Source organism: Elephantulus edwardii, unplaced genomic scaffold (assembly GCF_000299155.1).
Source record: "Elephantulus edwardii isolate Elephantulus edwardi_28Jun2011 unplaced genomic scaffold, EleEdw1.0 scaffold00020, whole genome shotgun sequence".
Taxonomy (NCBI): Eukaryota; Metazoa; Chordata; class Mammalia; order Macroscelidea; family Macroscelididae; genus Elephantulus; species Elephantulus edwardii.
This window is the reverse complement of record NW_006399770.1, coordinates 18,577,263-18,590,419: the sequence shown is the minus strand read 5'-3', so window position 1 is coordinate 18,590,419 and position 13,157 is coordinate 18,577,263. Positions and strand designations below refer to the sequence as shown.

The 13,157-nt window shown below is 36.3% G+C and overlaps 1 protein-coding gene across 4 annotated transcripts in view; it reads left to right on the top strand.

The window, feature by feature from the left end:
- COL11A1 (collagen, type XI, alpha 1) overlaps positions 1 to 13,157 on the top strand; it is a 380,126-nt gene that overhangs the window by 172,739 nt on the left and 194,230 nt on the right. For all 4 annotated transcript variants that reach the window (XM_006882457.1, XM_006882455.1, XM_006882458.1 and 1 more), the window contains 10 exons: positions 255 to 308; positions 2,450 to 2,503; positions 2,622 to 2,675; positions 2,848 to 2,901; positions 4,890 to 4,943; positions 5,046 to 5,090; positions 9,586 to 9,639; positions 10,773 to 10,817; positions 11,152 to 11,205; positions 11,701 to 11,745. In XM_006882457.1, the coding sequence (XP_006882519.1) occupies positions 255 to 308; positions 2,450 to 2,503; positions 2,622 to 2,675; positions 2,848 to 2,901; positions 4,890 to 4,943; positions 5,046 to 5,090; positions 9,586 to 9,639; positions 10,773 to 10,817; positions 11,152 to 11,205; positions 11,701 to 11,745 (513 nt within the window). The remainder of the gene's footprint in view (positions 1 to 254; positions 309 to 2,449; positions 2,504 to 2,621; positions 2,676 to 2,847; positions 2,902 to 4,889; positions 4,944 to 5,045; positions 5,091 to 9,585; positions 9,640 to 10,772; positions 10,818 to 11,151; positions 11,206 to 11,700; positions 11,746 to 13,157) is intronic.

The following is a 13,157-nucleotide window of genomic DNA, read 5'->3' as shown; positions in this document are numbered from 1 at the left end:
CCTTGCTCTGTTCTGATGACTGCCTCCTGGTCCAAGTATAAGTTTCACATTAGAACGATCAAGTGTTCTGGGATTCCCATTCTTCTCAGAGTCAGCCGTAGTTTGTTATGATCTACACAGTCAAATGCCTTTGCATAGTCAATGAAACACAGATAGACATTAGAAATGCATTAGTTATTTAAAAATGGTTAGATAGAAATGGCAGAAAATTGTGTAATAAAATTAATTATATATTCACTTTTTTTTTCCTACAGGGGGGACCAGGTTCATCAGGGGCCAAAGGTGAGAGTGGTGATCCAGGCCCTCAGGTAAAGAAAAATAATTTGCTTGTTTTACTTGTATTCTTTTTTAAAAAAATATTTTATTAATTCTAATGAACATTTACAGAGATTTTGGATTTTTATTCATTCATTGTTGCACTATCCTCCCTGCCCAGCCCTCCCCCCAAGTTCACTCCTTTCTTTGAAAAGCAAAAGAAAAATTCCTTCTTTGGTATACAATCCCGAGTACACTCCACTATGCCACCTTAATTCTGGACTCTTGTGATAACCATAATACCCTATCATATATTGCTTTTAAAGTATTCTCTCCCTCATCTGTTTAAATGCAGTATACGCCATTTATCCAGTTTTTCTCAGTCTTACACCAACCCTGATGTCAGTCCCATTCTACAACAGTGCACCATGCACTATTTGTCTTTCTGTGACTGAAATATTTCACTCAGCATAATGTCCTCCAGGGTCACCCATTTTGAATGACATTGCATGAGTTCCTTGTTTTTCAATGCAGTGTAGTATTCCATTGTGTGAATATACCACAGCTTCTCTATCCATTCATTTGTTGATGGGCTCCTGGGTTGTTTCCAACTCCTCACTATTGTGAACAAAGCTGCGATAAACATGGGGGTCCATATATCTGCTTGGATGTTGGTTATGGTCTCTCTAGAGTATATTCCCAGTATTGGAATTGCTGGGTCAAATGGTATCTCTATTTGCAACTTTTTGAGAAAGCATCATACAGCCTTCCACAGTGGTTGCACCATTTTACACTTCTACCAACAATGTTTTACTTATATTCTTATAATTTATACCATTTAGTAGAGATTTTGAAATATTTGCCATTTTGTTCAACAAGAAATTATTGATATTACCTTTAAGCTTGTACCACTTGTTTTAATAGAAAAATGGTTGATGGTCATGTGAAATTAATAGTATGAATACCATTTGAGTTGAAATATTGCACATACCATGGACTGCTAAGAGAAAAAACAAGTCTGTTCTTGAGAAGGTGAAGCCAATCTGTTTCGAGGAGGCAAGGATTTTGAATCTCTGTAGAATGGGCATTTTTCTAGGAGGGACCAGTTCTCGAAGAAGGACATCATGCATCATGCTTAGAAGGGTGGAGGAACAGTGCAAAAGAAGAAAACCCTCGATGAGATGGATTGACTTAGTGACTGTCGTAATAGGAGAAGATGTGTCAGAGACAACGAAATTGGCTCAAGATAGAGCAGGGTTCAGAGCTGTTATACATAGGGTCACTGTGAGTTGCAAGTGACTCAACGGCATATAACAGCAACATATGTGTGTGTATAGATACACACATGTGTCAAAGATATATTGAAATTTTGTTGATATTCTAAGATACCATGCACAATACTAAATGGTTGGAATACAGACATACTCTAAAAAGTAGAGCTAGGGTGTTCTTCAGAGTCATAGATGATGAACATTCTTCTTACATATGAATATGTATACATAGTTGGATATACAATAGACAGTACGCATGGAAAATGAAAATTTCAGCAAAGGAAATGAATCTCCTCCTCAACAAGATGGACTGACACATTGCCTGCAACAGTGGGCTTAAATGTAATGGAATTGGTGAGATTGGTTCCGAAATTATCAAATTTTCAACCTGTTGTTACACTCACTCTCAGGTACCTAGCAACAATTCCCCAATTTAGATAATTTTTTAATAAGGGCTTCCCCTGTGAAAAAAATAGCAAGCAAAGAAGACACATCTTGGAAAAGAAATCCAAATGAAGAAAGAAAATAGTTTGGAAAAATGAGAGGAATACAGTGGATGATCTAATATTTTTAGTCAATGGGAATGTAAAAGCATGAAAATCTTGAAATGATAAAGAATTAATGAGTTTTTTTTTAGTTAAAAGCTGCATGTTCTAAAATATGTCTATCATAAAAATTCTTATTTTATTTGTTATGTTTAAATGTAGTCATGTGTTTACATTTAAACTTAATAATACAGGATTTATTTTTAGGAAGCCCTTTAGAAAAATCCTGTCTGCTTTTTATTCTGAATATTTGCACATCTTTTTTTTTTAATGAATAGTTGCATGTGCATGAAAGCAAACATAACGTTAAGCTTGATGTGATTGAACTTGTTGATTAGGAATCTTTTACAATTAATTATTTATTGTATTTTGCTATAGGGTCCTCGAGGCGTCCAAGGTCCCCCTGGACCAACGGGAAAGCCTGGTAAAAGGGTATGACTGAATTTCATTGTGCATTTTGAGAAAATCTTAATGAATCACTTGTTTTATCTTCTTTTACCCCATGCTAGTAGGAATCTCTATGGCTTAATAGTGTCCTTTGGATTACCAGGGTCGACCAGGTGCTGATGGAGGAAGAGGAATGCCAGGAGAACCTGGGGCAAAGGTAAGGCATTTCTCCATTTAACACCCAGGTGCTGTGTGTCAGTTCACCTGTGAAAATTTTATATTTTAGCATAATTAGAAGACAAGAGTATCTTCTACTTAAATTTTAATATAGATCTAGTCTGGAAATGCAATTAGCAATGATGTTAATCATGTTGATGATGCTTTTACAGGGAGATCGAGGATTTGATGGACTTCCAGGTCTTCCTGGTGACAAAGGTCATAGGGTAAGCACTATCGTCCTATTACTTATAAAACAATAATGGAAATTTTATTAATTACCTTAGAATTTATTTACATTAGGAAATCTGAAGGAGAAAGTTAATATAAATATGTGTAACTCCATTTACAGTCATTAAATTGAATAATAGATTTTTGAAGTCACACAGATAAAATTATATTTATGATACGAGAGTAAGTTCTCAAACTGTTTTTAAGCATTAAAATATACCTTGTGTGTAAACTAATTGAAGTGAAGCCTTTATGTATTTCTTAAAAAAAATAACATAAAAAGACAAAATGTGAAAGATGTAAAATTACCTAGTGGCAAGAAGCAGTGCTGCAATCCAGAAGGCAAGTGTTCTGTGGCCTACAGCTGTTCTGTGAGAGAAGGATGAGCAATCTCCTCCCATATGATTGCCTTTGAAAACCTGCTGGAGGGCCAGCTAAATGTGTTGACTTTGACTCTATGGTAAACAATAGCAATGATATTTATTTCAAAATTGCCTCAATATTCCTTTTATATATAATGCTACTTGGTATTTTATTTTACTAAATTAGATGACTCATGAAACTATGTTGTTGGTGTTGATTGTCATTGAGTCGAGCATGACTCATAGTGACCCTATGAACAAAAGACCTGAAGCCTTCCCCTAACTATTGTCATTTCTCCAGGTTCTTAGAGTCTCCAGAGGCTTGTAGTTTAGGAACTAGATACCACTCCTGCTTCCACACCTGTCTTAATCAACCTGTCTTAATCTGGGAGTTCCACCAAACACTGTCTACAATGGGCAGCCATTATGGCATTTAGCATCCCCGACCCAATGACACAAGGTTCAGCCTCAGTGTAGCAAATTGACAGGAGAGTACTGTACAAGTTAGAAGAATGTTACTCCAAAATATAATAACATGGGGTCCGAGGGCCCCTCAAGGCCCAAGAGACTTTTAAATACAAGGACCTTCCACAGAGGTCTTGTTGACTGTAAACCAGAGATTTAAATTAAAAATCAATCAACCAACCAACCAACCAACCAACTAACCAACTAACCCAACAATTCCACACAACTCTCAACCAAACAAGAGTGCCTAATATACAGAGTCCAGCTGCATCACTGAGGTTCTTCATGAAACTATAGGCACTACAATCTCTTGGTGATATTTTGAGCCTTGACTTCAGTGGAAGAGTTTATAACTTTTCAAAGGTAAGTAAACGACCAGGCTGAAAACAATCTACCAGGTATTTTTAGTAAAAAATTAAACAAACAACTTTTTCTTTTATGAAAGTATCACCCGTGATTGCTGTATTTATGACGAAGACAGGGCAACTCTAAGATTATTTGAAGAAGGAAACTCTGTGAATATCTAGCAAAATGTAGTGTGTGCCTAATATGCATAAAATTAAATACATAAGTTTTGAACCCCTCAACATCATTTTACTCTTTTATAGTTATAATTGTTCTGTATAAATAAGCAGGAGTGTTATCCACTTCCAAAATAGTTTGCCTCTGGAAATCCTATGAGCTTGGAGAAACGATGAAAGTTATACACAGGGCCACTATAAGTCATCTACAACTCGAGGCACTTAACAACAACAACAACAACAATTATAAATAGAAATAATCATTCTAGAATTGGTAAAATAAAATGAAAAAAAAAAAAGAATCAACAAAGTCTATTCATGTTGGACCACACTATTTAGGCTAATGCTTTATTGAATAGCTGGGTTGACTCTTAGTAATGAAATGCCTGAAAATTATTTTAGGTATTTTGCTAAAACATTTTGTGCTTATAATTACAAATATTTTCTGCCATATATTATATTGAAAGCTAGTTAATATTGGAAAGTTGTGATTTGTCTGAAGTGATCTGGGGAAGGGAAACAAAGCATATTTTTTTCCCACAAGTACCTTATTACATTCAGTTAGGCTGCTTACCTCACCAACTAACAAGACTCTTATATCATGTCCTAATCATAGTTGTATTATTCACTTAACAGGGTGAACGAGGTCCTCAAGGTCCTCCTGGTGCACCTGGAGAAGATGGAATGAGGGTATATTAAGTATTACAATTAAAATTAAAATGTAAGTGAGCCATGCCATCTTAATATACATTGTCTAACTGTATTACCTTCACATTCATGTGTCATTGACAGGGAGATGATGGAGAAATAGGACCAAGGGGTCTCCCTGGTGAAGCTGTAAGTAACTTTTTGTTCTTATTATAACAGCCTATTTTTAAGTGGTCATATTTGATGTTGTACATATTTAGATCAGTATATTTAGGTTGATATTGTTCTTTTACCAATGCTAGCCAAAAAATTTGCATCATGTTAATAATACACAAATTCTCATCACTAACCAATAGACATCATCATGATTTTGTTGTTGTTTTGTGCCATCAAGCTGCCTGCGACTCACAGAGACCTTATGTACAACAGCCCTAAACCTTGCTCTATGCTGTGTCAATCTTATTGTCTCTGGCACACCTAGCCCCATTACCCCAGTCACTGAATCAATCCATCTCATCAAAAGTCTTCCTTTCTTTCACTGTCCCTCCATGATGTTCCTCTCCAAGGACTGGTGCCACTTAGCAACATGTCCAAAGTATGTCAGACAAGGCTTCAGAATTGTTGCCTTTAAGAAGCAAGCCTCCTCTCTAGGATGAACCTATTTGTCCTCCTAGCAGTCCACGGTATATTCAATACTCTTCTGTAACAACACATCTCAAAGGCATCAATTCTCCTTCTATGATCCCTAGTCATTGTCCAGCTTTCTGATGCATTGCAAGGAATTGCAAAGACTATGGCCTGGATCAGCACACATTAGTCTTCAGACTAACGTTGTTGCTCTTCAGTACTTTGGAGAGATCTCTTACTTTTCCAATGCAATTAGTATTTTACTAAGAGTGTTGATTGTTGAAGCAAGTAAACTAAAGTTGATAACATTATTATGGATGAAGAAAAAATTAAACCTGTCAACAACTCAATCTCATTTGGGACCAGAGTTTATACACTTTATGTCAACAGGGGATCTGGACACATACTATATTGAGTAAATCTGCTGTCAATCTACCTCTCCAAATTATTGAGGAACAATGATATTAGTTTGAGGACTAAGATGCATCCAATTCAGGCCATGGTATTTTCAGTAACTTGCTATGTGAGAACTGGACAATGGATAAGGCTGACAGAAGAAGAATTAATGCCTTTGAAAAGTGATATCCGGAAAAGATATCTGGATAGCCCATGGACTAACAAAAGAACAAATAGATAAATTTTGGAGAAGGTACATTGTCTCACATACCTTGAGCATGTTGCTAGGAGAGACTATTCTTTGGAGAGACTTATGGTGCTTGGAAAGGTGGAGGGACTGCAAAGGAGAGGAAGACCTCGAGCCACGTGGATTGACAAAGTGATTGCAGCAATAAGCTCAAATGTGTCAGAAATTGTGAGGATGGCACAGGATAGGATAGAGTTCAAATCTGTTGTTCATTGGGTCACTGTGATTCGTACTTGACCCAATAGCACCTTAGAACAATATTGTTGTTGTTGTTGTTAAGTGCCATTGAGTTGCAGGTGACTCATAGTGACCCTATGAAGGAGAGTCCTCGAAGCTTGGGTGCCTTTCATCCTCTCTCCAGGTTCATAGGGTTTCCTGAGGCAAGCTATTATGGAAGTGAATGCCACTCCTCCTTCCAAGCTTGTTTTAATCGAGGAGCTCAACCTTACTCTCTTTCCGCATTGGGTACCCAACCATTAACACATTTGACACATCAGTGTCACATTGTTCCGCCTCACAGCAACCACAAGTGACCGCTTGGTATGGCAACTTGCACAGCAAGGCTATGAGACCTAGAGGAATTTCTGAACAAAAACAATGAAAGACAGGCCCGAGGGCTGCAGATTAAAAGTCACCCACCTTTGTCTTGGTTAGCCGCTTTCTGTCCACTGGGCCAGCTGATCTCTCTCTGTGTTGATATTATTGTTGTTAAGTGCCGTCGAGTCGCAGGCCACTCATAGCAACCCTATGAAGGAGAGTCCTTGACCCTTGGGTGCCTTTCATCCTCTCTCCAGGTTCATAGGGTTTCCGGAGGCAAGCTGTTATGGAAGTGGATGCCGCTTCTCCTTCCAAGCTAGAACAATATTAGCAAGAACAAAACATTGTTCATGTGACAAAGAAAAACGTGTAGAGTTGTTTTTCTTGTTTTTGCTTTGAGTTATAGAAAATATTGGATAATTGTATATTTGAAATATAAAACTTTGTCACCTTTAAGTCTAAGCTTTTTTTTTATTTGCCTGTTGAAAGGGCTTTAGTGGGCTAGTGCATAGGTTGTTGTTCTGCCAATCCAAAATAAAAGGATTCATATCCATCAGCTGCTCAGGGGAGAAAAATGAACAGTCTCCTCCTGTGCAATTTACAGACTATAAAAACCCACTAAAGGGTCAGTTATCAGTCTGTTTTTACTCAATGAAAAGAAACAAACATTCATTTTTTAAAATTTTTTTAATGTTTTCAGTAGCTCCATCTCCATCTCTTTTGTGTGCTATTGAGCTGGAACTGACTCAGAGCTGACCTTCTAGAAGGTTCTCAGTAAGTCACATGGGAAGAGATTGCCCATCTTTCTGCAGAGCCACTGATGGATTTAACCACTTGCCTCTGAGTTGACAGTGAAGTTCTTTACACACTAGGCCACCAGAGCTCCATCTGCTTGACATAAATGAATTTTAGTGGCTTACTGATAAGGTGGGTTAGCATAGTATGAAAGGAGCAGGTGGTACACGAGGATGGCACAGTCTGACCTCTGCCTACTTAATAAAGGGAAACTTTCCTTATCAATAGTATCCACAGCAGTGCGAGGTCAGACATGCCAACTCCCATGCTCATGCACCTATTTTCACCAATCACTGGGTTTGAGATTCATTGTTGTCTCACATACTTTACTCACAGTTGTGGTACCAAAAGTGAGATTTATTAGGGAAATAAGTTAGGAGTGGGAAAAGCCAAGGATATCTCACAATGTGTATCCAGATTTAGTCCAGCAGTCTTAAGCCAAATTAACAGAAAAAAACCCTGCAATTCCTTAATTTGTAAAAGTCCTAGTTTCCGTCCAGTAACTCAAATTCCAGAAGCTTCTGATTTCCTCAATCCTTTAGCAAGGTTTGTCTCAGAGCATTTATAAAATTTATAAAGTTGTTTATAAAGTTTATAAAGTTTCTCCTTCAATCATCCTACAATGAAACTTTTTACTGTGACCTTTATTTTAGGGCTACTCTGGTTATATCTTGCCACAATTTTTCTGTAACAATACCACAGTCTCTCTACCACTATCACTAGGCTCTCACCCACAGGATCTTGCTCTTGTCTCACTCTTACCAGGAACGTGCTTTAGTCTCCTCAAGTTTTGCTGCTCAGTGTGGGAAGCACTCTCTCACTTATCCTAGTTCCACAGCTATTTGTTGTTTGCAAGACCATGTGTCTACAGTTAAGGCAGCTGCCAACTTTTTTTTTGAAAGCCAGCTTTTAATTTAACACTGTACACAGTAACTACAGCAATGGCTTGAGTGTGTCATAGATTGTGAGGATGGCATGGGATAGGGCAGTGTTCAGTTGTATGTAGGGTCAGCATGAGTCTTACTCAATTCAATGGCAAATAACAATTACAATGATAAGAACCTGCACTGAAATTCCAAAAGCATATGGTCTAAATTGCTTGGGAGGAGACCTGCTCATCTTTCTCCCAGTCTTCTCCTGTGCTATTTACTACTTCTGAAAACTTGTTGGATGGTTAGAAACAGGTTGGTTTCGACTGAAAGATGCACGTCAGTAACAACAACACTCACAAGAAGTGACAAAAAGACTGGTATAATTTAATGTATTACACATATAAGGAGGCATACTCGGTTTTTTAAGTGTCTTCTATTTTATAGTCTGTTTTAAAAACAAGCAGATAACAAACTAAACTGTAAGAGACTTATCTAATTTCTACTCTATTTTGACTCATTGTACAATATCTATTGTAATAGAATCACTATTTATTATAGTTGTCTGAATGCTACCCCAAAAGAATCCAGCACAATAGTTCAAGCAAGTAGGATACAAAATAAGTTGTTATATTCACTTTTTTTGAGGATTGAAGAGGGTAAAAAAGAAGAGAACTAAATTTAGTTTAAAAATAACAATTTTAGTTAAAAACTAAAGTTTCTATCATAGAAATTATTTTTATGGTATGTGCATTTAATTATTCAGCTGTTCTATTTATTTACTTCAGTGATTATTATTTCACAAAATGAAATTTTACCCAGTGGAATAATGAATGTGAATTAGAGCTCTTATATTTGTATACTGTACTGAACTGAATAAGAAGGTTCAGTGTTGACATTCACATTAGAAAATGATACAAAAGCCACATATAAAGTATGAGATTATTTCTTATCTAAAAGATATCCAAATTGGTTTATATATAATTTCTAGAAATAAAGGTATTTAGTAACTGTAATAGAACTTGGCTTTTATCCTTTGTGACTTTTGAATTTATAGAAACACTTGATGTTAGATAAAAGTGCTATTTTAAATACCATTAAGTAATGTATGCATATCTTTACTCAATATTGCATTCCATTTTCTTTAGAGGAAGAGATATGCTTGAAAATAATTTTTCTAAAGGCATGCTTTTTTCTTTTTAATCTTTTCTAGGGCCCACGAGGATTACTGGGACCAAGAGGAACACCAGGACCTACAGGGCAGCCTGTATGTATTGCTGGAACTCTTTAAAATTTTTTAAGAAATATGTTAACTGACTATTTGAAATCTTAGTGGTCTTATCACCATTAGCAGATAACCTGGAACTACTGCCTTACTTTAGTCTAAGATCTGTTGATAGTGTTGCTACCTATCAATTTCAGTGGCTTTTTCCTCTTTCTTCTACATTCTTTCTTTTTATTTCCTTTATTTTTCTTTACATAGAAGATCCCATGGCAGGAAAATAGATTAGAGGAGTACAGACCTTATTTTTTTTCCTCATTTTCTTCAACTCCTCAAATGACCTTAGATCATCCTAATCTAGTGGTAATCGTGTTGTAAAAAGAACAAGGACCAATGGAGATGGCCATATCTGACCTTTACTGACTTCACAAAAGGAAACTGTCCCTGTCAATAGCATGAACAGCACAAACCAATTCACATGAGGTCAGACTTATCATCCATGTTTCTGTACCTCTTTCTACTCATATCAATGCCTATCGTATTGTTTGACTGCATCTAAAATCCAGTGTGGTAGCTCCCAGACCACACAGAACCATGCTGGGCAAGTCAAATATTATAATCCAGGTTGGTAGTAGAATTCAGTCAGGACAGCTTCCAAAATGTGTCCACAGGCACCTCAGCTTTGAGCTTTATGGCTTTAGGCCAGTGTGACAATGTTCTTAGCCTGCCAGTATTGGCTCTATTGTCCCCAGTCTTCCAACAAAGTTGGACAAAATGCTTTTAGCTTTTGTCCAATGTTGTAGCAGCCCCACAAGGTCCCACCTCATGTCAAGTCTCTTATTTTACGTTGTGACTGCTATGGCTTTACTGCCTTAGGCCCATCTTTTCTGTCTGGGGTCCTGAATAATTAGCAGAAATTTTTGGTTCTCTCTTGGTGGAAGATCTGTTCCTGCTATTGGATATGTTCAAATAAATGGTGAGATTAATCAATTTCCCTATGGATTTGTGAGATGGCCAATCTCTTTGTGAATAGGTTAACATGTCCTATTCACATATATCCACCCACAAAAATTTAGTGCTTAGGAAAGTCATAAACTCCATACACGCTATTTAGTTAGCTTCTTTAATTTTTTCTAGTCATATTTAAATTTATGATATACTTTTTTTTTTTATTGAAGGGCATTGCAGGTGTGGATGGTCCCCAAGGTCCAAAAGGAAACATGGTATGTAGAAAACATCCTTAAAAGCACTGATTTCTGGTATCTGAGCCTTAATAAACCATTTTTGTTGCTACATCTATAATAGAGATTTCCTATAGCTTCTTGCTGTAAGTTTCTGCTAGCATCAATAAGTTACAAGATTTTTCTGCTAAGTAGTTTCTGCTAGCATCAATAAGTTACAAGCTTTTTTGTTTTTTTCTTTTCTTTTTTTTTTTTTTTAAACCAGGGCCTTTGGAAAGAGAACTGATTTGAGGACCATATTTCAGTTCAGAAGGGAAAAAAAACCCTATTATGTAAAATAGTCCAATTAAAGACCCCTTCTGTTTTTCTTTGGCAGGGTCCCCAAGGAGAGCCTGGACCGCCAGGTCAGCAAGGAAATCCAGGACCTCAAGTAAGTCTAAGCCACGGCAATTCCTTTGGGAAGATGGGATAAGATGGTATCTTTGTCCAAGAAAACTGACAACCTCAGCATTTTCTTTATAAGACTGAAACTGTTTTCAATGTGATTGAAGGAAAAGTTTTTTCTTGCTTTTTCCCCTTATTTTATTTATTTATTTATTTTAAATTTAAGTGAACTTGCAGTAGCTCCTTTCTTCCTAGAGAAAAATGAGTCATTCAGTGTTCATGGAATGCCAGCAGGGACAGCCACACCTGCAGAAGGGTCTGAATAGGATCACATTACAGTCCGTTTGCCAAAAGAGTAGCTTGTGCAAAACTTCTCACGGTGTCTCAGCATTCTGAAACTTTTTGGGGGAAAGAGGAGGTGGACATATTTATGTAGTCTCGTAATTCATTGCCTATGAACAAAGCTTTAATCAGGCAACTGTTTAACAGCAGTTTTTTGTGATGTCATTTCTGACTCGTGAAATGAATTATTTTAAAACAGGGTCTTCCTGGTCCACAAGGCCCAATTGGTCCTCCTGGTGAAAAAGTAAGTCATTCTTTTTTTAAGTGCAATCTCATGACCAAATGTAGGTTAACAACAGTAGACAGAAGGCCTGTCTATCTACTGTTGTGATAAGCTGGCTTAACACATAAGGAATTAGTCCAGAATTAAACCATGTGAATATAATGTGGGGAGAATTCGTTCATATGTCTTTACATTATGAATCATTGAAGTGTCCAGAGCTTCCATTTGGACAGCTTCCAAATGTGGGATTCTCAGCTATATTAATTTCAGGAATGCATTGGAATGAGCGAATGCTCTCTTTATTTTGCGTCTGTTATTTTTTTCTTATTATTTATAAAAAAGATAATTAGGTTTGCTTGTGACAAAAGAGTTTTAGCAAGATCTGATTAAGGGGAGAATTGTCACCATTACTCATGAATTAGTGCCAAATGATATTCTTGTTAATAACTCAGTGTCAGGATCAAAACAAAAATAAATATTTAATTAAAGAGATGTCTTGTTCCCTCATCTCCTCTGCCAAGTTTAAATCCTCACCAGTACATCCTGCAATTTAAATACAATTTGTTAGCAATTCTAAGACATTTTCACCATCTGATCCTTGCTGCATTTTCTGACGGTATGAGTTTTAAAAAATTAGTAAGTTCAGTAAGCATAATTTAAATACCATAAAAATTCATTTAATGGATGCTACTCAATAGTAATATCTTTATAGTGTTGTAGTCATTGCAATCTCATGTTAGAGCATTTATACCACCCCAGAAATAAAATTTGTTAGGGCATTTCTATCAGCCCACAAAGAAATTGTCAACTTGCAATCATTGCCCTTGTTTACTGCCAGGCTTAGAGGACAACCACTTAGTCACTTACTTTATATATATATATGTCTTTATGAAAATATCATATGAAGGGAGTTATATAGAATTTTTGTATCTGACTTTTTCCATTTGGCATGTTATATGATTTATTTGTGTTCTAATGTACCTTGTTTCTTTTGGTTCTTTCATAGTATTCCATGGATTAATATATTACATCTTGGTTTTATGTTTTCCCATTTCTCATTTTCTCATTTCTATTTTTTGGCTGTCATGAATAAAGTTGATAGAAGTATTGCTATACAAGTTTAAATGTAGACATATGTTTTAATTTTTTTGTAAGATTCGTATAAGTATAATTTTTGAGTATTAGGATGACTTTTTATTTTGCACTTTGAGAAACTCCCAAACTGTAAAGTCATTACTCCATTCTTCCTTTTCCTATCTCCCATCAATAATGTATGAGACATAAACTTAGCCACATCTTCATCACTATTTGCTTTGCCTCTCTTTTTAATAGACTAAGATTTACTGACATGAAGAGGTAACACATCATGGTCTTAGTTTTCATGTCCTTAGCAAGTAATGTTCACTGATTTCATGTGTTTACTGATCACATCT